The sequence below is a fragment of the Stenella coeruleoalba genome (assembly GCF_951394435.1).
Source record: "Stenella coeruleoalba genome assembly, chromosome: 7".
NCBI lineage: Eukaryota > Metazoa > Chordata > Mammalia > Artiodactyla > Delphinidae > Stenella > Stenella coeruleoalba.
Window position 1 is genome coordinate 71,940,932 of NC_137153.1, and position 24,960 is coordinate 71,965,891.

Consider the following 24,960-nt stretch of genomic DNA (forward strand, 5'->3'; position numbering starts at 1 on the left):
AACTGAGGAAACATTACATGCACTGGGCTCGTGATAGCCATGTTTACATTGCTTTGTTTTATGTGTAACCCCATATGTCACTATTTTACTTCTCTATCTCAGCCAGGCTACCACCTCCAGCCGACTTTCTCGTAAAGGTTCTTCAAAGAACATAAATTCCCAGGTCACTTCTTTAAAAACTGCAAAGGCAACAGAACTGGACATATCAAAGGTCATTTGCTTTCAAATCTGATGTGGTTTTCCTACATAGAAGTGAGATTTAAAAACATGAACCCCAAGACAACGAACAACATGCAATGCCCTCAGGGTTGGGCTATTTTTTGCTGTCTTACCTTTTTCCTTTCTTTAACATCGTAGAGGGCAATGCTGGCAAACAGAGGCTCAATTTCAATCTCAAACCTGTCAGAGAAAGAGAGAAAAACATATAGTTTTAACTTAGATAATTCTGAATTTTCTGAAAGTGCCTGGATATATAATCTGGTTAAAAATGTAAGTTGTTTTCAGAAGTATTTGGGTAGCTCTATGCATGTGAGAATCACACTGGAATGTTAATGGAGAAATATGGGAGGTTCATGGAAAATTCCTAATCATTTGAGATCATGGTGGATGGTACGTTCTCCCCAAAAGTGCTTGCTGGTGACCCTGCAACAGAGAGCGGGTGGAACAGATCCTTGGTCTGATCCAGTACGGCGCTTCTTACCACTGTAGCTGCTGTGTTCTCAGAGGATTGAGTCTCTGTCTTAGCTAAAGGTCTTGTTTACAGTTTACAGATTACTGCTAGACTAGAAAGCTCTATTATTCAATTTTAAGGGCTGGGGCTTTTCAGCTAGTACCAAAAAAAAAAGTTCAGTTGCTTTTCTTTAGGTTAGGTTATGATGTGTGTGAATATCTGGCCCTTCCTAACTCCACTGCCAGGGTAGCTGCTGACCTCAGGTGGAGGGAGGGGATTGAGCACTGCTGATAAACACTGAGGTGTGTGGATCCAATGAGAGCTGGAAACACGGCCCTAATTGCCAATTCCCCCAGAAATGGTGGGTTTGAAGAGAGGGCATCCCCAAAGCATAATCCTGCCACACGTTATAGGATGCACATGGAGCAGAGATGTTCACCTTCCAAATTTCCCAGGTTAACGATCCATGATCCTGCCGCTAAGAGCCCTAGTAATCAGGCCCTGGATCACCGTTATGGCAGAAGTCAGGTAAATTAGGTCAAATTTTGTTTCAAGGCACATGTGAGAGGATGGCCTTATCACTGGATAGCTTTGTCTAAAAAGAGGACTTTTGAAGAAGAATATTTGGGCAGAGGTAACCACAGACAAGAGTGAGTCGGTCAAATGGCACTTTTGGAAATGAGGCAGTAAGGCATGATGGCAAAGGAGGGCACTGAGTCAGACAGACCTGGGCTCTGTTCCCTCTCCCACTGCCTGCTAACTCTGGGATCTTAATCAGGTTACTTACTCTTCCCAGTTGCATTTATTTATCTGTAACATGATCAAAGGACATCTGCTCTTCCCATTTCCTAGGACTGTTGTAAGCATTGTGAAAGATAATGTGTGTGAACATGCTTTATAAACAATGTCAAGGAACACCATTATCCACAGTAGCCAAAAGGTGGAAGCGAACTCAGGTGTCCATCAAGGGATGAATGGATCAACAGAATGTGGTATAGGCATACAATGGCATATTATTCAGTCTTGAAAAGCAAGGAAATTCTGACACATCCTACCATATGGAAAAACGTTGAAGACACTGTATAAGTGAAATAAACCAGTCACAAAAGGACACGCGTTATATAATTCCACTTTTATGAGGGAATGGTGGGAGAGAGAAATGGGAATTATTGTTTAGTGGGTACAAAATTCCAATTTGGGAAGGTGAAAAGAGTTCTGGAGATGGATGGTGGTGATAGGGGTACACCAGTGTGGATGTACTTAAGGCACTGAAACACCACTCAAAATGGTTGTGATGGCAAATTTTACATTATGCATGTTTCACCACCAATAAAATTTAACATTATCATTAAATTTTTACTGTTCATATTTAAACATTCTAGGTTTACCTATAAGAACTTGCTTTCTTTTATCCAGTTTATTTAAAGTAGTGAAAGACAGGATGGTCTCTTTGGTGCATCTCCCCTATTGCAGGCATATGTTGGTATGAATACTATTTAAGATACTGGTGGAGTAGGTCAAGTATACGTTGAGCAAACACTGCGATTCTACTTAATTTCTGCTTTGGCAGTTTGGGGGAAAATAACTAGAAACTACACTTCTCAATTTTCATCAAGAGAAACCCAAGTGACTCAATTTGTTTTTTTAATAATATTACATGACTATCTTAGTGACCATGTGTTCCCACCTGTGAGAAGAGCTACCATTTATTTATGGAAAACATCTAGGAGACTTAGTGTCATGCATCACAGGGAAGAATTCCTCCAATCCCAAAGGGCATAGTTGCTGTGTCGGATGAGCTTCCTGTGGTGGGTGGGTGAGTGCCTCAGACAATAGGGTGGATTTCCTGAACAATGAAGGCAGAGGGGGACCGATCAGCCACTTCCACTCAGTCCTCCTGCTGAAGGGCTAGGAGGTTTCCCCTTCCGGGTCAGCTCGCAAGGGCTAGAGTTTGCCTTTCTGTACCCGTTGCTTGATACAGAGCTCATTTATTGGCCGCTCATCTCCGTGTACAAGACAAAACGTCCGAACTCCTCCCCCCATCCTACTGGTAAAACTGGCTTAAGGAGGGTGTTACAACATCAAGAGAGCTCCACACCTGTGTAAGCAGTCATGCTGGCTTGTGTTCTGAGCAGAGAATTCGGGAGGCTCCGCAACAGAACCAGAAATTTCTGGCACATAGGAACTTTGAGATCTGGTCTCACTACTTCATTTACAAGAACTCAAAATCCCAGAGACGTCCCCAGGGCTGAAACATAGTCTTGAATCCAGAATCCAAAGGCTCTAATTGCAAACCAGGTGCTGCCTAAGGGGTCCATGAATTGACGTCAAGAGATGGATGACCTTCCTAATAGGGTATTTAAAAATGTTATGCTTATGAACTTTTGCCTTGGTAGAGCATTCACAACTTAATATCTTCAAAAGAGCCTAGGAAGAAGCGGAAGAACTAATTCTCTAAAGCAGCAGTCTGCAAAGAGGAAAGGGAGGCAGGCAAGCACTCCAGGGGGTAGGCAAGACAACCCACTGGCATGCAGGAAGAAAATACTATCATTTATTTTTATTTATTGAGTTCATCCTTCAAAATGCCTCATTTATGTATGTTTTATAATATATATAATATTTAATAAACAAGTACAAAATGAATACACACATGCAGAGGATGTGTGACTTCTAAATACAATCCAAAAATATGGAAACAATTGCTTTAAAGCAAATGCGGCCCATGAGATGAATCCAGATTTCAGACATGTTCTTTTGGAAATGTGTGGTACTTAAGAAGGAAATGAGAAAATAGTTAAGAAGTCAGGAAATTATGCAGAAAAATCTGGATTTCTAGCTTCTCTTAAAAAAAAATCAGACAATTGACCAAAATGGGCTTGTTTACTTGGATGGCAAGAATTGGCCCTAGCTAGTAGTGGGTGCCCCGTTGAGATAGTTTGCTGCAGTCCCCACTACTCTATATTGTCCACTGGCACTGAGACTGAATTTTAGTTGCATTTTTCATTGTGTTTTAACAGTGGTGTGCTGGTAAATGTTTAACAAACAAGCCTCTAAAAAAAAAAAAAAAAAAAAAAGGCTCTAATTTGTAGCATTTTCTGAGTTCAGTGTTGTAAATATTTCCACCATTTCACCATGGCCAATTTCAAGCTACCAACGTGACTTCACTGAATAAAGAGTTGGGAAGAGAAGTATGCAATCAGCTCTCAGGAGTTAGAGTGGACTCCAGCACGCCAGTGACTTTTACTGTTATTTTTCTTAATGTAGGCCACTTCACTCAATTAATTACCTACGTGCCTAACCTTAGTGTTTTGCCTTCCCTGTCATAGAAGAATGACTGTCAAAGGCTTGGCAGGATTAGAATCTGAGACTAGCTGACTTCAAACTCTGCTCTTTCTACTACCTCACAGGGCACTGTTAAAAGTGTGTTGGGGGTCCTCCCCGATTCAAGCTCTGAGGGTAAAGACACAGTCTGTATTTGAAAGGCAAGACACACCTCAATGTAGTGATTAGTGTCTGCTCATACTTACTTCAGGGTCAGCAACTTGACCAATATTCTGTTGCCCAGATGTTCCTTAGGACAGTCTGGTACCGGACGTATTTCCACAGCATCCTCCTATTGTTAATCACATTGTAAAAGAAATCAGTAGTGAATTCCCATGAAGAGTTCCAGTTGAAGTTAACTCCGGGAAGGGAAGGCTGCTAGCCACCATGCAAGACAGCTTGCATTTGCTTTATTTCTAATTGCAGAATAACACATTGACTTTTACAAGACAGTTTATTATCCAACCCCTATGCTTCAAAGTCAGCATTTACAGCAAACATTTTCTCCTTTCAGAAAGCCAAGCATTTAAGACAAAGAGACCGAGGGAGGAAGGAAGGAAATGTGAACATGGATGTGGCTTAGTAACATCCACCAGATGGCAATGCAAAATCTTACACCTATTGTTGACTTTTTTTTTTGGCCGGTTCTAAGGACACAGAATATTTCTCCTGCCAAAGGCTTTACTAGTAAATATGTGAGTTTCAGATTTGAGATCTGAGTCAGAACAGTTCACCTGAGGCTATAAACCATTAAAACTATAATACAGTGTCTTTCTCGGTTTACTGTTTTCTTAAACAGATGACAGAGATCTGGGGTTGAATTTGTAGGTTCTAAATAGACATGTCCAGCTAGAACTTGCTAAAGTTCTAAGTATAGAGAAGCTTAGTAATGACAAATTTAAGAGATACGTCTATTTTACTACATAGGGACCAAGGGACTTAAAGGGAAGTATCAAGTTCCTGTTGTAACTTTTAACATTCAAATGTGAACTATCATAGTATCTTAAGTATAGTCATGCATGCAAAGATCAACAGTGCCAGTTTCCTTGAGAACTTTAATTCTTGCTCTTGTAGTAAGCTATACAAACTCTGATGAGTGGTCTGCAGCTCACAAGGGTACAACGAATAGAGCCATGTCTAATTGTATTTTCCTGGGCTATAAATGATATCCCAAATACCCCACAACAACCAGAAGAATTTTAAAATTCTGTTCTGATGCCTACACCGAGCTGAAGTTGAGAGACTTCAGCTCGGTGTAGGCATCAGAACAGAATTTTCAGGGTGATCAGAACAGACACATCTGAAAGGGAAGGGGCCCCTTATTGGAAAACAACCTCACCGTAAAGACATTCCTGGGTTTCCAAGACTCCCTTTGGTCTGGATTCAGAACTTTGGGATCCTTTTTAAAAATCTTTTCACTTGGAAAATTGTAAACATATACAAAGGTAGAGAGAAGAATGTAACAAACCACATTTACCTATCACCTAGCTTTAACAATTTCGACTCACGGGCAACTTGGTTTCATCTATACTCCCTCTTACTACCTTACTACCCCATTCGGTGTTGGAAGCTTAGAATCAAGGCCCCACCTATCATATATTTTCATCTGTGAATATTTCAGTACAGATCTCTCAAAGATAAGGACTTTTTAAAAACACGTACCATAATACTATTATTACTTTTTAAAAATTAAAAATAATTTCCTATTGTCACGAAATACGTAGTCAGTTCCAAACTTCCCCAGCTGTCTCAGTTTTTTTTTTACAGTTAGTTTGTTAATTCAGGTTCCAAACAAAGTCTACATATTCATATGTTTCCTAACTCTAATCTATATGAATTTCTTGCACCTTTACGGTTATCTGAAATGAGAATGAATTGCCAATAAAGCAGAAGAGGAAATGTGAAGTTGTACTGGATACCCGTCGTTTTCCTCTTCCTGGGAGGAAACAGATAGATATTTACAACGAGAGAGAGAGAAAGAGAGAGAGGGAGAAAGGCAGAGTGAGAGAGAGAGAGAGAGAGAGAGAGAGATCGTAAGAGAGAAAGGGATAATATGAGAGATGTTGCTCTTCCATCAGCTGACCCAAGGATCCTGAGGCCAACTCTACATCTGCCTACTTGTGATTTCATTATGTGAGCCAATAAGTCCCTACCTTTTTTCCAAAATTGGTTTTTACTTGGGTCCCATTACTTGCAACCAAAAGAGTCCAATGCAAACTCCTCTACGATTTGGAGTATAGTGGCACCCTTCTTATTGATCAACACATAGGATGCCTTTTATAGAATCAGAGTGAATCAGGGAAAAAACTCACCGCATAGAAGCTTGGTGGTTGAATTCTACTTTTGCCTCCCCTGTATACTCAGTCATAATTTGGATGTAAGAGTTCACCTCTCTTCCAACTTTGTTTCATTGGGAAATAAAGTAATAATAATATAAAATAATTTCACTAATGTGGTGTCAAAAAATTCAGCACTTGTAATCATTTCATGGTAGGCCAGAAAGTTACCCTTTTTTCTACAGGACTTTCTCTGGAGAAAGTACAAGTTACAAGAACAGATGCAATTTCTGTGTGTACAACTCCAACACATTAAAGGGCTGGTAGAGAAGCCCTCTAACATTTTAGACTTAGCAATTTCCAAATAACCTATACACAATCACAAAGCATTCCTCTCCACTTAGTATGGCAGGCCCCATTAGGACATCTGCTAGATCATAACTTTTAGTCTCAATTGAGTTTCTGCATTGTTTAAAGACCATAAAACAAAATTCCTTCAAAATAGTCTATGATTCATCCTTGTAATCAAGCCTGGATATCCTCCCATTTAATCTCATGAAGGAGACTTTAATGAGCTGATGTCTCACTGGAAGTCTTCTCCTCACCCTTTAACTGTTTTCTCTCTACTGGTGTCCATTTGGGATCTTTATTACCTTTTGGCACCTCCATCATGGAATTGGGAGGAAGAAGAATGCAAGTGAAGGTCATATCAGTCAGATATAATATTTCTTGACAAATTTGGTAAGAAGTTTTAAAGCTGTAGATGGAAACTGAAAAGTTACAAGATGTGATTGTTTATGTCATCTTTGGATTTCCATTAGGTGTGCTAATATACCAGGTAGCCATATATAGATAAATAAACAGTTAAACATAAAATTTGGAGTTAATGGGTTTGGATTCCCCATTCTATAATTCAATTTACCTGCTGTATCTTGAACAAGTTATTTAACCTCTCTGATTCTTACTTTGTAATCTGAATATGGAGATGATAACACTGCCCACATAATTCATATTTATTTTTAATCTGCCTCATTCAGAAGAGGATTCGAGGCCCCTGACAATTAAAAAAAAGGATTTGAGGCCACTGCAAATAAAATAAATAGACGAGAAAACCAAGGTGGTTGGAAAATAAGGATGAGAAAAAAAGAAAGCTGAAGTAAATTCAGGACACCAATAAGTAAGCCACCAGATTTAGTAGAGGTGAACAGAAATTTGACTCCAGGTAACGAATTCTGTGGAGCTGATTACAAGATGTGACAATCTCTAAGCATACACGTTTTCTCAGTGGGAGCATAATTCTTCTTTGTCTGAAGGCTTGAGGGACCATTTTTTTTAGATCCTCTTTGAGGCAGGTGCTGTATGATGAGTAGGTCAATATCCTCAATAATATTTGCACAGTGGACATATCATACCAAATAGCTGCTGTTCCCCTTATTGTCTTTTTTTGCTGACCACTAGTAAGCTCATCGAAGGGCAGATAAGCAAACAGTTCACAGGGGTGGGGGAGTCACAAGGTGTGAGAATGAGGCTCCCTGATGGTTTTGATTGATCCTAAGATCTCATTTCAAATACACAGAGGCATGGAAGGATGGCATATCTTTTATGCAAAATTTCCCTAAATCTTATTTCTTGCAACTCAGCTTTTAATAAAATTTGGACAGCAAAGATATATTGTGGTAATCCGTTTCTGGCAAGACGCAGAAATGAAGATATTCTGACATGCAGAACGGGAGACTATGAGCCTCTTATAAAGGAGCCTGAACGGGCCTGAATAACGGTCATCTGCCATCCCATCCAAAGTGCCCCCAGGAGCGACCAGAGGCAAAGCCTAAATCGAGTTGTTTCAGGTCAGCTCCACTATACAGAGTAGACAATCAAGATCTGGGTGTTCTATGCATTGGGAACACGGCTATGATTATTTTCGACTGGAATGTTTTCAAAGCAGGTCTCTCTGGTTGTTCACAGAGACCATCCAACAAAAAACAGAAAATCTTAACAAAGCACTAACGAGCATCAAGGATTAAGTAATACATGTATTGATAGATTAGCCGCAAAACACACCTTCAAGTAACTCAATGGTTTGACTGGCTGAGTGGGCTGACTGCATGTAGACCCTTGGAATGTTTTGAGGATTAAATGAGACAGTATCAGTGAAAGTGTTTTGTAAAGCGCTATGAAAATCCTAGTTGTTATTAAGGAACCTTGTCTGTATGATTGATCAATAATTTGCTCTGCTGTTACACAGGCTTGCCTTAGTGAAAAGAACAGCCCAGAAATCACAGAAGTAAGCATCCTGACATTACTATACAGTAATGACAAACAATAATATTTTCCTGGAGGCTCCCTGTGTCTTCACTGAAATTCTCCAGCATAAAGATGGTCACACCCACCTCATCCACTGACGGGTAAAGGGCAAAGAGCTCGGCCTGCCGATTGGTCCTCCGGGCCTCCTCATTCTGCTTCTCAAAGTCCTCGGCACTCACTTGTTGCACGAGGTTTTTCAGCCGCAAATCAGGCTGCAGGCTGCGGAGGTCAAAGTCACAGGCAGTGATGGGGCCTTTCCCAGATACATCGCACAGCACGTTCAAGTGGCAGGGGCCTGCCTGTGAAAAAAGACGTGTCTTGGTGAGAGAGATCGTGGGTCTAAAATGAGAACTAAAGGGTCTGGAATGTCTCAAGACTGCTCCAATGTGAGATTGCAGAGTTGGACCTCAAAGAATTTCTGACAAGAATCACATCATAGCTTCCTGGACTGGGTATCCTAAAATTAAATGTATCCTTCCTGCCTGGAAGCAGGTAATTAACTCATCAGATGTAGATACACCTGTTCTTGAGGAAAAGTTTGAAAACAGTTCTGTATTGCTGTTAGTTTGGGGCATGTTCTTTTCTGGAGATTGGCAGCCAAACCTCTTATGAACCCTACTCATGTCTTGTGCTCAACCAGAACAGAACTGGAATAAGGTGTTTAAAAAAAGCAGAGACTGGCCTGGGGAATAAAGGGACCTCATCCTAATCCCAACTCCAGAGCTTGGCTTTCGAAACTGGAAAATGAAACTATCTGTGAGAAGCCTTCCAAATTAAATTTTATATAAACTCCAAAGCTGAATAGTATGTTTCCAAAGACAGAGATGTGGGCATGTGAACACTCTCCTACAGGACTGTAGTAACAGTTACAGGAATAAACACCAGGAAAAAAAAAAAAAACGACTGTTTGCTATTCCAGCAGTATTCACTCAGCTGCAGTGTGTTTGAAAAAAACTGTCTTATTTCAGTCACAAAGTGGCCACTTCATTCCACTATAAATGTCCTGGAAATTGGGAAATGGATACCTAACTACAGACTTGGCAAAAAACATACAATCATAATCAAGAATATGTTGTAAGAATAATAGATGGATCTGTTATAAACACCTGTAAAATTTACAGTAAAATGTTATTCTCAAAGTACTATTACATGGACATACTACTGTAAAATATCTCCATAATACATATTTTTGGTGACATCTGTCTACCTCATAAAAGTGTTACTCTCCTAGATCGTAAATTTTATCTAAACTGAATGTGTTAACAATAATCAATGGTAATACTTTAATTATTAATACTTTTGTTCATCTCAAAATTTGTAAGATGCTTGGGAAACTGAATTGGATTTCCCAACACTCTTTAAAAGGATGTAAAGATGTAGACAGAGAGATAGATAGATAGCTACTGATGCCTTTATCTATCTTCAGAATTTATTCTAAGGCCACAATTGGACAAGTGAGCAAAGATGTGAGGACAAGAGTATCTCTGGAACTCTGTAATAACAAAATAATAGAAACAACCTAAATGCCCCCCTCAAAAAGAAACTTTTCAGGTTAAGAGATCTTGGAACTCTCATACAGTGGAACATTAGGCAGCTGTTAAAAAACAGAAAAATGTGCTGCCATTGGAAGAGAAAGATGATCATAGTATATTGTCTTGTTAATAAAAAAGGAAATTATACAATATTGTATATAATATAATTTTTATGAAATATTATGTGTATCATGGATTCACATCATATATATATTTAACTTATGAAATTCAGGCATTTGGCCTCGCAATTCCACTCAATAAGGTGCATAAAAATGATTGAAAAGGGCTTCCCTGGTGGCGCAGCAGTTAAGAATCTGCCTGCCAATGCAGGGGACACAGGTTCGAGCCCTGGTCCGGGAAGATCCCACATGTCGCGGAGCAACTAAGCCCGTGTGCCACAACTACTGAGCCTGCGCTCTAGAGCCCGTGAGCCACAACTACTGAGCCCGCGTGCCACAACTACTGAAGCCCGCATGCCTAGAGCCTGTGCTCCACAACAAGAGAAGCCACTGCAATGAGAAGCCCGCGCACCGCAACGAAGAGTAGCTCCCGCTCACCGCAAATGGAGAAAGCCCGTGCGCAGCAACGAAGACCCAACACAGACAAAAATAAATAAATTTAAAACAAATGATCGAAAGGGAGGATGTTGCTGGACTGAGCCTCTCTCCATGATGAGTATTAGTCTGATACTTAAAACCACACCTCTCTTGTATAACTTGGCTCTGAAACCCAGCCGATGACGTGAGTGCTGTGTTAGTGTGCTGAAGAAATGAGTGTGCTTTATGGCTGCGCTGGACACTCACCTTTTGAATTTACCCTTTTCTGCTCTGCTCTGTGGTGCTGGGTCTGCAACTCAGCAAATCACATTTCTGCTTTGCTCCTTCTCCCTTTAGGTTCTGCCAACAGGGAGCACTCCAGGGAGACTGGATGGCTGGGGGAGGGAGAAGGGACTGACCCTTTCCTCTCTGCCTGCAGTTTCTCTCACCTTGGTTGTGGCCATTGGTCCTAGTCTTCTGTTTCTCTGGCACTTCCAGAACAGCCCTCATCTTACCTTCCTTGGAGGTATCAGCACCAACTGGGCAATTCCTTCTCCCAGGAGGTCTAAGTCCAGACTCCCAGCCCCTGTGAGGTCTCTCCTCTGACGACACCATTGACTAGGCTGCACCCCCTCCTCAGATATTTGAGTCCTAGCTCTGAGGCCCCTCTTCTGAGCTGCTAGGTTCTGATAACTCCAAGCTCCTCCCACTAGACCCATGGTTCTCAAACATGGTCCTGGGACCAGCAGTATCAGCAACTCCTGGGAAATGCTATTTAGAAATGCAAATTCTCGGGCTTTCCTGGTGGCGCAGTGGTTGAGAGTCCGCCTGCCGATGCAGGGGACACGGGTTCCTGCCCCGGTCTGGGAGGATCCCACATGCCGCAGAGCGGCTGGGCCCATGAGCCATGGCTGTTGAGGCTGCGCATCCGGAGCCTGTGCTCCGCAGCGGGAGAGGCCACAACAGTGAGAGGCCCATGTACCGGAAAAAAAAAAAAAAAAAAGAAATGCAAATTCTCAAGCCCCACTCCAGACCCAGTGAATCAGAAACTCTGGAGTGGGGCCCAGCCATCTGTGCTCCGACAAGCCCTTCAGGGGGTTCTGATGAAGCTTAGGTTTGAGAACCACTGCCATAGACCCCAGGCTTAGGGTGGCGCGCTGTTTCTTGTAGTTACAATTTCTGTGTGACTTCAATTTTCCTTTTTGGTTCTCGCAGTCCTCCAAAATGTGTTTAACCATTTCCCTATGTTAAATTTCTTCTGTGGAAATACCTAGTGTTTCTTCTGTCTGACTGATACAAGGAACAATTTAGGTGGTCACCTACATGATGAAAGCTGAATTTAGTCAAAATTACCAATGAAAAACCCCTGAAATTTCCCACAGAGGACAGCATACAGATATCCCGTTCCTCAGTAAGCCCACCAGGTTCAGCACTGGAATTGATGGCGGATTCCTCTGCAGAGATAAGTAGTCAGCCTGACTGTAGTTTGAAAAATAGGTATTATTTAAAACCTCTAGTCATATTCAGCATGGCGAGATGCTTGTGTTATGAGGGCACCTGGAAGCTGAAAACTATACCAGTTTAGAAGAAGTCCTGTGAAAACTTGGACACATTTCTTCCTCTCTGTTTTATTTTTCTTACCTATAAAATGGACAGATTGGACCAGAGCACTGGTTTTTAGAATCTTTTTAAAATTGTGTCAAGTATATATGTAACATAAAATTTACCATTTCATCATTTTTTAATGTACAGCTCAGTAATGTTCATTGCATTCACACATTCACATTGTTGTGCAACCAGTCTCCAGAACTCTTTTCATTCTGTAAAACTGAAACTCTATACCCATTAAACTATAACTCCTCATTCCCACCCCTCCCCAGCCCCTGGCAACCACCGTTTTACCTTTATATATCTATGAATCTGACTACTCTAGGTACCTCATATAAATGGAATCATACAGTATTGGTTCTTTTGTAACTGGCTTATTTCACTCAGCATAATGTCTTCAAGGTTCATCCCCACGTTGTAGTATGTGTCAGAATTTCCCCCCTTTTTAAGGCTGAATAGTATTCTATTGTATGTATATGCCACATTTAGTTTATCCATTCATCTGCCCATGGACACTGGGCTGTTTCCACCTTTTGGCTACTGTGAATAATGCTCTATGAACACAGGTGTATAGAGCACTGACTTTTAAACTGTAACTACTCTGTAATAGTAATAATAATAATAACAACAGCAGCAGCAGTAGCCAACTTTTATAGGGTGCAAAGTGTGAGCTGGCATTGTCTTAAATGCTTTACACACATTAACGCATTTAATACTCAAACAACTTCATGAGTTGGGTACTTTTATCATCCTTGTTTTCCAGGAGAGGAAACTGAAGCCCAGAGAGTTGAGTTATCCTGTCTGAGGTTATAGAGTTGGTATGTGATAGACAGTCTGCCTCAGTGTGGAGCTTCCAATCATGCTGCAGCCTGCCTTAGGCCTGGGGACACCTCTGAGTCTCTGCAGGAATCATTATAGGGATGGGCCCAATTCCCCCCCTCCCCAGTTAGAGCCCCTCCACTTTTATCTATTTTCATTTGAACACCACTGTCTATAGCTACAAACAAGTTTGAAAAAAAATATCACTGACTCAAATGGTAGAATTCCTCCTATTCCAATATTCTATGAGTCTAGCCTTTTTATTAGTTTAAAAAAAGATCGACAGCATGCCATGGAAGAACGTCCAGTAACCTGGCAACCGTGTTTGTTGATAGGAAATACCTGAGAGCTGGGTTCACTGCACTCCAAGGTTTCTGACTCAAACATCTGTTTCTGAAGCGTCTTGTGAAAATCTTTTCGGGATCCAGTCTTTTTAAAGCCGCAAATCTCCGAACTTCCTTGGTTTCTTTCATTGTTGTTATTAAATAAGAGAGAGTGTGGAAGGAGGGAGAGGGAGAGAGAGAGAGAGAGGCAAAATCATTAGATTAAAATAAAAGTAATGGCTTAAGTGCAGACATGGTGCTGAAAGATCTTGTAAAGAGAGGACCATTTGTAATTCTTCACAGCTAATTATGCACCAGGCCTAACACAAGGCTCTGTTGTAATGACATACAAACTTGCCTCCTGGCTGGCTCATTATTAAAGGCAGGAGTGGCCTGGGAAAATGCCACTTCAGCGGTGCGGCCATTTCAGCTGTGGGGCATTTGGCTCCAAGCTGAAGCTAAACTATGACCCTAGTGTAAGAGGCTGGAATAAATCTAGCGAAGGGCAGACGCAGCGAATAAAGGTCGTTTGAAGATAAAAATAGAGGAAAACATTTAATCTCCAAATCAATGTTCTTAGTAATGAATAAAAAGGGCAGGACACGGCTAAGAAAAAATAGAAATAAATGATTTATGTACCGAAAGTCTTTGCTGCTATTCTCAGTCCCCACTCCATTAAACTTGTGTTTAAAAAATGTTGCAAATATTATATATCACTTATATGTAGACTCTAAAAAATAATTCAAATGAATCTATACAAAACAGAAACAGACTCACAGACATAGAAAACAAAGTTACGGTTACCAAAGCGGAAAGGGGGGGGGTCATGAATTAGGAGTATGGGATTAACAGATACAAACTACTACACATAAAATAGATAAGCTTATTTTTGTGTATGGTGTTAGGGATAATTTCATTCTTTTACATGTAGCTGTCCAGTTTTCCCGGCACCACTTATTGAAGAGACTTTTTTCTCCATTGTATATCCTTGCCTCCTTTGTCATAGATTAGTTGACCATAGGTGCGTGGGTTTATCTCCGGGCTTTCTATCCTGTTCCATTGATCTATATTTCTGTTTTTGTGCCAGTACCATATTGTCTTGATTACTGTAGCTTTGCGGTATAGTCTGGAGTCAGGGAGTCTGATTCCTCCAGCTCCATTTTTTTCCCTCAAGGCTGCTTTAGCTATTCGGGGTCTTTTGTGTCTCCATACAAATTTTAAGATTTTTTGTTCTAGTTCTGTAAAAATTGCACTGGTAATTTGATAGGGATTGCATTGAATCTGCAGATTGCTTTGGGTAGTATAGTCATTGGGATTGACATATATACACTAATGTGTATAAAATAGATAACTAATAAGAACCTGCTGTATAAAAAATAAATCAAAAATTCAAAAATTCAAAAAAAATAAAATAGATAAATAACAAGGATTTACTGTATAGCACAGGGAACTATACTTAATATCTTATAATAACCTATAATGGAAAATATTCTGAAAACATAAATATATATATACACATATACATATATAACTGAATCACTTTGCTATGCACTTGAAGCTAACACACTATTGTAAATCAACTATACTTCAATTTTAAGAAATGTGTTGCTATGGAAAGGGTTTAATATGATGTCTAGCACTGTCACTGGAGAAAGAAGTGAGACCATCACAAAAAAGGCAACAGATATACGCTGTCAAATAATAACTATAGAAACCAACATGTGTATTCCCCATTTTTATGACTCAAAGGCCTCCTGGAAAACATGCTGCAGACTCAACCACACAAACATGCACCTGTTTTGTTTGATTTCCCACACTATTAGGAAACCACTGAGCAAGCTGGTAAAGGGACGTGAAATGAGGTTAGGATTTATTAGGCAGATCAGATGGAAGACAAGTAAAGCCGGAAATGTAGGAGAGCTACTAGCAATGATCCAAATACAGTTTATAACTCTTTGGGAGGGGCGAAGTGCTGGGTTATGCACAGTGGCACAGAGCAAGTATTCAATACTAAGTAAAAGAGGCCAGGAAAAAAATAAAAAGATAACTGCATGATTCCATTGATATGACATTCTGGAAAAGGAAAAGCTCTAGAGACAGAAAAGAGATCAGTGGCTTGCCAGGGTCTGGGGGTAGAGAAAGGGGTTGACCACAAAGAGGCCTGGGGGAATTTGGGGGGTGGGTGGGGCGTGGAACCATTCTGTATCTTGATTGTAATAGTGGTTACACAACTGTATGCATTTGTCAAAACTCACAGAACTTCAGTCTAAAAAGAATGAATTATAATTACCTCCAAATCAATGGACAGTTTCGGATTATGCCTGGCATTAATTAGGATAGTATGTACATTTAATAGTCATTCAACATAAGGGCTGATACTTCGCTGCGGTTTATTATAGGATGATGGTCTCACTGAAGCAGGAGTGAATGGATTTAAGTCCTGGCTCCACAGCTTACAAGCTGTGTGACTTAAGGCAAATGAGTCTACTTCTTTGTGCCTCAATTTCCTTATCAAGATAATAAGAATTAGAATAATACCTAGGTCATCAGTTCTACTGCATGCAACAAATAAATTCTCATATGTGAAATACTTATAAGATTTCTTGGCTTATGGCCATAATTCAGTAAATATCTGCCACTACTTAATAATGTTTATTAAACAATATTAGAGAATATGGCTCAATTATATGCCAACTGTCCCTGTCAGTGGACAAATAATCCAAATTAGACCAATGAATAAGATATTATAAGCAAAGGAAAAATAAAAAAAGGTACAACTCAGTATTGTTGAAGATTTCTTTTAATGCAATGGTGCAGGATAGATTTCACATCTTAGGCACTAAAATGTATGTATTCATGGGATAAAGATAAGATTTGAAAAATCATAAGAATTATACCTTAGGGCTATTCTAGTTCCAATTCAACCTATGCAAAATATTCCTTTCAAGTGAAATAAGATTTTCTGAGGACTTCAGAAAATGCACTTATCTTAGTATGTCAGAGGAATGAACCCCAAACTCTATCTCATATATTTTAATGCGTCACAGGGGAAAAAACTACTTTCCTCTGGAGGACCATGCTTAATGAAGCCGCTTTGCTTTCTATGGATGTCTTTTTTTTTTTTTATACAGCAGGTTCTTATTAGTTATCTATTTTATACATATTAGTGTATATATGTCAATCCCAACCTCCCAATTCATCCCACCACCACCACCATCCCCCCCCACCTCTGCTTTCCCCCCTTGGTCTATGGACATGTCTTTGTCATCCATAACCATACAGTCAAACACTGATTTAGTTAGCTCTTTTATTCCTCAATTATCTCCTTGCTGATACTACATTTCTCTATAATACCTAGGAATAGTCTTTTATGTCCTTGCTATGTGTGATAATGGCTTTGAATCCCACTTAGGGGGCAGAGGAGTAGAGTAATGGCCACTTGTGTTCCCTCCCACTCTCATAATTCTATAGGACATGTGCCACTCAGATCCTATAATTGAGACTTTGAAATCAGACAAATAGTGCCGCTCATGCAGGATAGAGGAAAGTTTTAGATTTTAACTTAGTAGGGAAAGATTAAAACTACACAGAAGCACAAAGTACTGTTCTCCTTTTGGGAGAACTGTATTTTCCGACTTGAACTGTTTGCCTCTGTTACTTAGACTGGAAGATGCCTTGAATGAATTTCATTTTATCTTTTTCATGTCTATAGCACAAAGTTTTGTGTCCTTGCTCTAAAAATCATAGCACTTTCCCCTTCATGCCTTTTGCAAATGACCGTTAATCTAATGAATAGAACGGTGCCACGGCTGCTTGTTTATCTCATCTTATTTCCACATATTTTGACAATTTTGTATGTATTGCTGTTTCCTGGCATCCTTTGGGTGATGGTAAATACTATAAGCATTATTTTCTCTGTAATTTTCTTTAATGAACTAAAGAGAGAATAACTTAAGAATGTGTTTGGTGTCTTGGTGGAGAGTAAAACTCTGAAGTAATTAAACTTGTTGACATGCTATTTATTCTTGGTGTATTACCCATAGTGACAGTGAAACATTTCACGAGTGTTTTGAGCAGCACATAAAAGCCCTTAGACTTTGTCTTTCATCCTGGGTGATTAAGGTAATTCTGAAGGAAGGTCATGCTCAAGGAGAGCTGGGATATCAAGGAATGGGGTATCATCTGTTTTATTACTCCATATTTTACTCCCAGTGAACTGGTAAACAATTAAAATTCAAACACATCAGTGCATATAATTCAGTTACTCCCAAAACACCATAAAAATGTCTCCCTGATCAATAATTGCTTATTATGACATGCATTTGTTGCTCTGGCTGTCAAGGTGCTTAGCTATTTGCTTTCTGAAAGTATGGAAAGCAAGCCAGCCTCATCAGCCTATGCAGTGACAAAGAGCAATCCAGCTGTGGAAATCACTGTGCCACTCTTGACTTCTTACACGCAGACTCCCCATCCCCATAAATCCACTCCCACGGAAGCCCAATTCAAAGGCCAGCACTTGCACCGAGCCTTCCCTAACCTGGCCAGAAGTAACTGCCCCCTTCTCTGAATTTTCAAAGCATGTTGTTTGTATTTCTCTTAGAAGCTTTTATAATATTCTATGTTACAGTCTAATTACTTGTCTAAATTTTTATCTCCCCTGCTAAATATGTGCTCTCTCTCACTAGACTATGACTTTGCTGAGGACAGGGCCTCCTTTAGCGATAGGATTCCTGTGTATTCCTCTTTGCATCTTCTTTGGTGCCTTATTCTCAGGAGATATTTTCTAAACATTTGTTGAATGGGAGAACGAATGCAACTCTAACAAGCAAATATCTATATCGTTTTCCTCTCACATAAGTGTTCTCAAATCTGTCAGATCCAACACTGTCTTTCTCTGTAACAAATGTTTTATAATGCCACCTTTATAACCCATCAACTTTCTCATTTTTAGAAGTCAATAAAATGTCCCAGCTGTTATATAAATGAGAAATAAAAGAAACATAATACCTAAAATAGCATGTATGTAAATATGCAAATACTTGGACACAACTACACCAGAGGACATAATGATGTCCCAGCTGTTTGCACCTGTAGGAAGAATCGTTGTAAATATAACACCTACAAAAGCAGACTGCAACAGATGTGTTGTATGGGTGACTCAAACACCACAAAGCAGCACTGCTGTCAGTAATGTGATTTTCCAAAATGGGGGAAAACTCTTGTAGAGCTCTAATCGGCACAAAGTTTAACTTCCCCTATATTTACATGATAGTTGTTTTCCTGAAAAATTCAGTGCAAAAATATTTGTAAGATGGCATAGAGGCTTGGCTTAGATATTTACAGACTGGTGTTTCACCACCCTGAATGTCCAGCAGGACATTTGATAGTTGTGCTGAATGTTGAATTGGGGATGATCCTTCATTGTATGTGATGCCCCATGCATTGCAGGGTGTGAAATGCAGTAGCCCACGCCAGTCATTGAGACAATTAAAAACAGAAGCATTAATTACCCTCATTGAGAACCATTGCTACTAAGATATTAGAAAACTGGAATCCCCAAATCCAATCTAAACCATAGTTTTAGCAGAACATCTGGGAAAGGATATCCACCAAGACTTCCTGGAAGGGGTGAAATGCAGCAAGTTTAACCGGGACCACAGCATCATTCACGTGTTTAATTGTTTGGGGGGAGAATTCTACTAGTGGAAAATCCTAAAGTGAGCACTTTTCAGAGTTCTACTTTTGGTTTTGGTAGAAAGTAAATTTCTCATATAGAAATTATTATATAGTTTAGCAGAAACAGGGATGTTAGGAGATTTTAAATTCAACATATCTGCAAAATAAGGGTATCTAGATCTATAATACATGCACTGGTATTGCATCTAATGGTATTATCATTGATGATAATATAGCTATCATTTCTTGGACTGGTAATTGTCTTAGTGATTGTCTATGTGATTGTCTTAGTTGAGATTCCCTAGAAGCTGAGCCTGAGGCAGGGACTCAGGTGCATGTGATTTTTGATTGTGTGTTCTTGAAGAAAAGCCTGTAAGAGAGATAGGGAAGCAGAAGGAGTCAACTAAGGATGAGAGCTCAGATAAATTCTTGGCCTGATACACAGGGTGCTCTGGAAGGATCACATTGCAAAGTTGTCCCACTGTCCCACTCTGAGACAAGAGGTGGGACTATGGTACCCCTTGCACCAGTGCTATTGTGCCGGTCAGGCTCTGGTCACCACCACCAATCCAAAGTGGGAGGTTAAGGGGCTGGGAGGTAGAGCAAATTGCTCAAATGTCTCTGGGCACAATAGCTCCTACACTCATGGCAGCTGCAAGATAAACGCATGGGACAGTAAAGGGGACCCACTAACAGTCTTTATTACAATGCCAGGCGCCTAACATATATTATTTTCCTTTTATTTTGAAACAATCTCAAATTTACAGAAAACTTGCAAATATAGTACAAAGACCGTTCCCCCTCTCAAACTATTTGAGAGTAAGTTGCTGACCTAATTCTCCATTATCCCTGAATACTTCAGTGTGTAACTTCTACAAACAAGGACATTCTCCATGGTAATTAGTATTCAACCATCACATTCAGGAAATTAACACTGATACATTATTACCATCTAATCCTCTGACCCCTTTCAGCCTTCACCAAATGTCCCCCAAATGCCTTTTAGAGCAAAAGGATCTAGTCCAAAGTCATGCATTGCATTTATATGTCACATTTCTTTACTCTTATTCACTCTGGAACAGTTCCTCAGTGTTCCCTTGACTTTCATGACCTTAAGATTATAGGCCAGTTATTATTTAGGAAGTCCCTCCATTTGGGTTTGATTGTTGTAAATGCCCCATTCCTCATCAAGCTTTCAGTCTGATTTGTATCAATATGGATTCACAGTTTCCTATTTTATTCAACATATCTTAATCCATTGCTATTATTTATTTTGGCGCTATAATTATCCTCAATTCGACCAGTGTGAATCCCTTCAGCTGGCTCTTACAACTTTTTACATGTCCCCAGCAGTCACTGATCACATCCTGCTTTCTGCCACAAGATATTCAGGCTGATCTTATACTTTCCTTTCCTCGACCCTGGAATCAGTCATTTCTCCAAGAAGTTCTGATTCTTTTTAGTGGAAAATGGTTCTTAGAAGTCAAGATGTAGGTGTTGGGTGTGCTCATTGCTATTAAGGTGTTGCTCCTCCTATGTCTTCTCAGTGAACAGAGTTAGGTAGGGAGCGTATGTGTGTGTGTGTGTGTGTGTGTGTGTGTGTGTGTGTTTTGAAAGCCAGGAGTTCATGTTGATCCTTGCAATCCCAATCTGACGTCACAGTATCCATTCTAGTTTTCTTCCTTTCCATATTAACTTCCTTCTCAGATAGTGAAAAATCTAACACCTACTGTCCTTAATATACTTACTTACTTGATTAATCCCCTTAATGTAACCCTTGCTAACAGCACCCCTCCATGCCCACACATGTTGCCCTCCTTATATTCTGACTCTGACACCCTGCACCAGGCTTGCCCTCTGGCACGACATCTTCTTCAGTCTGCACTGACACTTAGTGCCAGGTCACCCTCCCACAAGGACATCCTTGTCCCTTGCCTGGGCTCTGACACCTCGTGGTAGGCTTCTCCCCCATGTAACACCCCCTCATTCTACTCAGAATGTCTGCTCTGTTATCACATGCCAGGCTGCCCCAGGCTCAGATACCCCCCTCACACCATGTAGGTTCTGCTTCTCCATGCCAGGCGGCCCTTCTAAACGTGTGTCCTCCTCAGCGTGTTTGGCCTTCCACTCCTCATTCTGGCCCTCTTCAGCTACTCCCCACCCTGAGTTATGGATGGCCAACTTGTTCTGATGGCTTCCACACTAAATTGTACAAGAAGGGAGAGGAAAGAAAGAGAAAAGGGTATAGGAAGGGGAAGAGGAAAAAGAAGAAGAGGAACATGTATTATTTTCCAGTCTTCGCAATAAGCCTTCAAAATGAGCAACATTTCCCCCCATTTCACACTTGAGGAAACGCTGGTTCAGAGAGATGAAGTCACTTGCCCAGGGTCTCATAGACATTACATAAGGAGCCAGCATCTGGACCCAAGTCTAGACTCTATCTACTCCATGACACTGCCTCTAAAGAGAACGCTCTCAAGATATGTTTGTCTTTGGACTGTCCCCAAATGGGTAACGGTAGTGTTTGAAGAAAAGGAACACAGTTCTCTGGAGAAGCAATAGGTTGTGTTTATTTCATGAGAAACAGTCTTTCTACCATTTGGCTACTTGCCCATCTCTCTCTTGTCTGCAAATAGGCTCCACAGGAGCATGGCTTTATTTGGCTCAGATGTGCGGGTCGGGTAGGGAGGCTGGGACTCTGGTAGCTGATGGCACTCAGCCAGCAGTCTCACTACCCACCCCATGGCGGTTTCTGACTTCTGTGGCTGGCACTGCTGAAATGAGTCATCTTTACATGCTTGCCAACCCTTGGCCTCTCCTCTCCAGCCAGCTTTACCCTTGCTGTCACAAGGTAGCTTTGCAACTTTCTGAGATTTCAAAATGGGGAAGTAGATGCTAAATCTAGAATGAGGAAGGGGAACACAGTTTGCTCTGGTTTCAAATCCACAGCCATGGAATACATTTAGTCTTAATGCTTTCCATCCCCCAGATCCTGAGGGTGACACACATATACGGTTAGAGTATACATGTTGTGAGATGAACTTTTAACAGTATTCTGTAACTCATTTTTTTTTAAAATGCCCATTTGTTAGTGGCTTTGGGCGGTCTGGGTAAATGACTTCAGAAAACATTCTAACAAAACGGAGGACAAAAAAGAAAGCATCCGTTTGCATAAAATAGCAAAAGAACAATAACCAAATAAGTCTCATTTCTCCCAGATTTAAGTTTCTTTTGAGGAGAAACTCTGATATAAAAGTTTTCAGATATGGTGTATGAACTCTTTATCTTAAAATCTTAAAGCTGGGGGAAATGTCCTAGAATTCAGCTCATGTCTATGCCATACCCAATGGAGAAAGAGGCGTAGAGAGAAGTGACTTGAGGAAAATGGAAGCAGGCACATGGCTGTAACTGGCAAGGGGGGTGGGGATTCACTTGTAAGTAAACACTCTTGGAAATAAGTGCATTTTATGACACAAGGAAGAAAGCTAAAGACCAGAAATAGTTCTGGTCTCCAAGGCTACCACACATAAGGTCTTAAGCTAGGTTGTTTCTGGATTTTTATTCCTGTGGCCCACACCGGTTTCCTTATGAAGAAGTATGTGACACTGAACCTGTGACATCAACATCCTCTGGAGTGTACACATCCTAAGAAAGTCAAAGAGCAAGTGTGAATTTTGAGTTTTAATTCACTGTTTTCTTTCCATCTTAGAACAAATTAACGTTAGTTAATTCCTTTGGGAACTTTTCCCCTTAAAATTGGATTTCTCAGGAAAAACACTCACTAATTCAGTGTGTTGTCATTTAGGGTAGTGTAATCTTAGGAAGCAACTTAATGTTTGCCTATATTTTCCATTACTTTGAGTTGGGTGGGTTTTCTTGCCAGGACATTAGATCACATGAAGCTTTTTATTTGAATCCTTAGGGAAAGGCCCCTAAGGATTTTATACACTAGAAAAGCTTACCCATTTGGCATACACATACATGTTGCTTAACGAATATTGGTGAGAATAACTTTGAAGAAGCTAGCAAGTTTATGAATGCCCATGTGAGGCTCTCTCTCAAAGATCTCTGTTAGAAAGTAGAAAATAAATATTATAAGATAAAATGAAGCTTGGTCACACGTGGATCTACTTTTTTTTTTTACCACTATGATTTGCACACTTAGAGCAATTGGAACCAAAATCATTTTCATAAATATTTTAAATAGTTATTTCTTCTGAGGAATTGTTTGAAAAGTTCCCCCCAAACCCTCCTATACTGTTGGTGGAAATATAAATTACTGCAGCCGCTATGAAAAACAGTATGGAGGTTCCTTAAAAAACTAAAAAAAGAACTACCATACAATCCAGCAATCCCATTCCTGGGCATATATCTGGACAAAACCATAACTCGAAAAGATACATGCACCTGTATGTTCATTACAGCACTATTTACAATAGACAAGACATGGAAGTAACCTAAACTTCCGTCTACAGATGAATGGATAAAGAAGATGTGGTATACACACACACACACACACACACACACACACAGTGGAGTATTATTCAGCCATAAAAAAGAATGAAGGGAATTCCCTGGTGGCGGAGTGGTTAAGAATCCGCCTGCCAATGCAGGGGACACTGGTTTGATCCCTTGCCCGGGAAGATCCCACATGCCGCAGAGCGACTAAGCCCGTGTACCACAACTACTGAGCCTGCGCTCTAGAGCCCACAAGCCGCAACTACTGAGCATGCACGCCACAACTACTGAAGCCTGTGTGCTTAGAGCCCATGCTCCACAACAAGAGAAGCCACCACAATGAGAAGCCCCGACATTGCAACGAAGAGTAGCCCCTGCTCAACGCAACTAGAGAAAGCCCACGTGCAGCAACGAAGACCCAACACAGCCAAAAAAAAAAGAATAGAATGCCATTTGCAGCAACATGGATGGACCCAGAGGATTATCACACTAAGTGAAGTCAGACAGAGAAAGACAAATATCATAAGACATTACCTACATGTGGAATCTAAAATGTGATACAAATGAACTTATTTACAGAAGAAACAGACTCACAGACATAGAAAACAAACTTATTGTTACCAAAGGGGAAGAGGGGGGTAGGGATAAATTAGAAGTTTGGGATTAGCAGATACAAACTACTATATACAAAATAGATAAACAACGAGGTCCTACTGTATTGCACAACTAACTATACTCAATATCCTATAATAAGCCATAATGGAAAAGAATATGAAAAAGAATACATATACACATTTTTTCACAATAAAGGCTGTTTATTCTCATTATTATTCCCTGGGGACACCCTCCCTGATGCCTCCAACCAAGTTAAACCATCTCATTAAAGACGTCTACAGCGCTGCGGGGTGCTCCCCTTCCAACTCTTATCTAGTGCTTTCTGCCCTCCTAGATCCTGAGCTCTGTAAAGGGCGCTGCCTCTGTCTTGTTCACAGCTGCATCCCCAGTGCCTAGGGCAGGCCAGACCCGCAGCTGATGCAAAACACATATTTGTTCCTCACTCCTTCCCTCAACAGGGCTGCCTCTGGCCAAGTACACAGAAGGGCGCAGCCCTGACTTTAGCCACCTCAATGAGTCTGGTGTCTTCCGCACAGAACAAAAACCAACTTCAGGGCTTGCCTGGTGGCGCAGTGCTTGAGAGTCCGCCTGCCGATGCAGGGGACGTGGGTTCGTGCCCTGGTCGGGGAAGATCCCACATGCCGTGGAGCGGCTAGGCCCGTGAGCCATGACCGCTGAGCCTGCGCGACCGGAGCCTGTGCTCCGCAACGGGAGAGGCCACAACAGTGAGAGGCCCGCGTACCGCAAAAAAAACAAAAAAAACAAAAAACAAGCTTACATTATTTAGCACATAAAATAACAAATTCAAAGGAGAGCTCATTA

General features: G+C 40.6%; 1 protein-coding gene across 3 annotated transcripts in view; it reads right to left on the minus strand.

Moving 5' to 3' along the window:
- DOCK8 (dedicator of cytokinesis 8) overlaps positions 1–24,960 on the minus strand; it is a 223,036-nt gene that overhangs the window by 125,879 nt on the left and 72,197 nt on the right. For all 3 annotated transcript variants that reach the window (XM_079926384.1, XM_079926385.1, XM_079926386.1), the window contains 4 exons: positions 13,409–13,532; positions 8,658–8,870; positions 4,198–4,283; positions 333–399 (listed from right to left, as the gene is read on the minus strand). In XM_079926384.1, the coding sequence (XP_079782510.1) occupies positions 333–399; positions 4,198–4,283; positions 8,658–8,870; positions 13,409–13,532 (490 nt within the window). The remainder of the gene's footprint in view (positions 1–332; positions 400–4,197; positions 4,284–8,657; positions 8,871–13,408; positions 13,533–24,960) is intronic.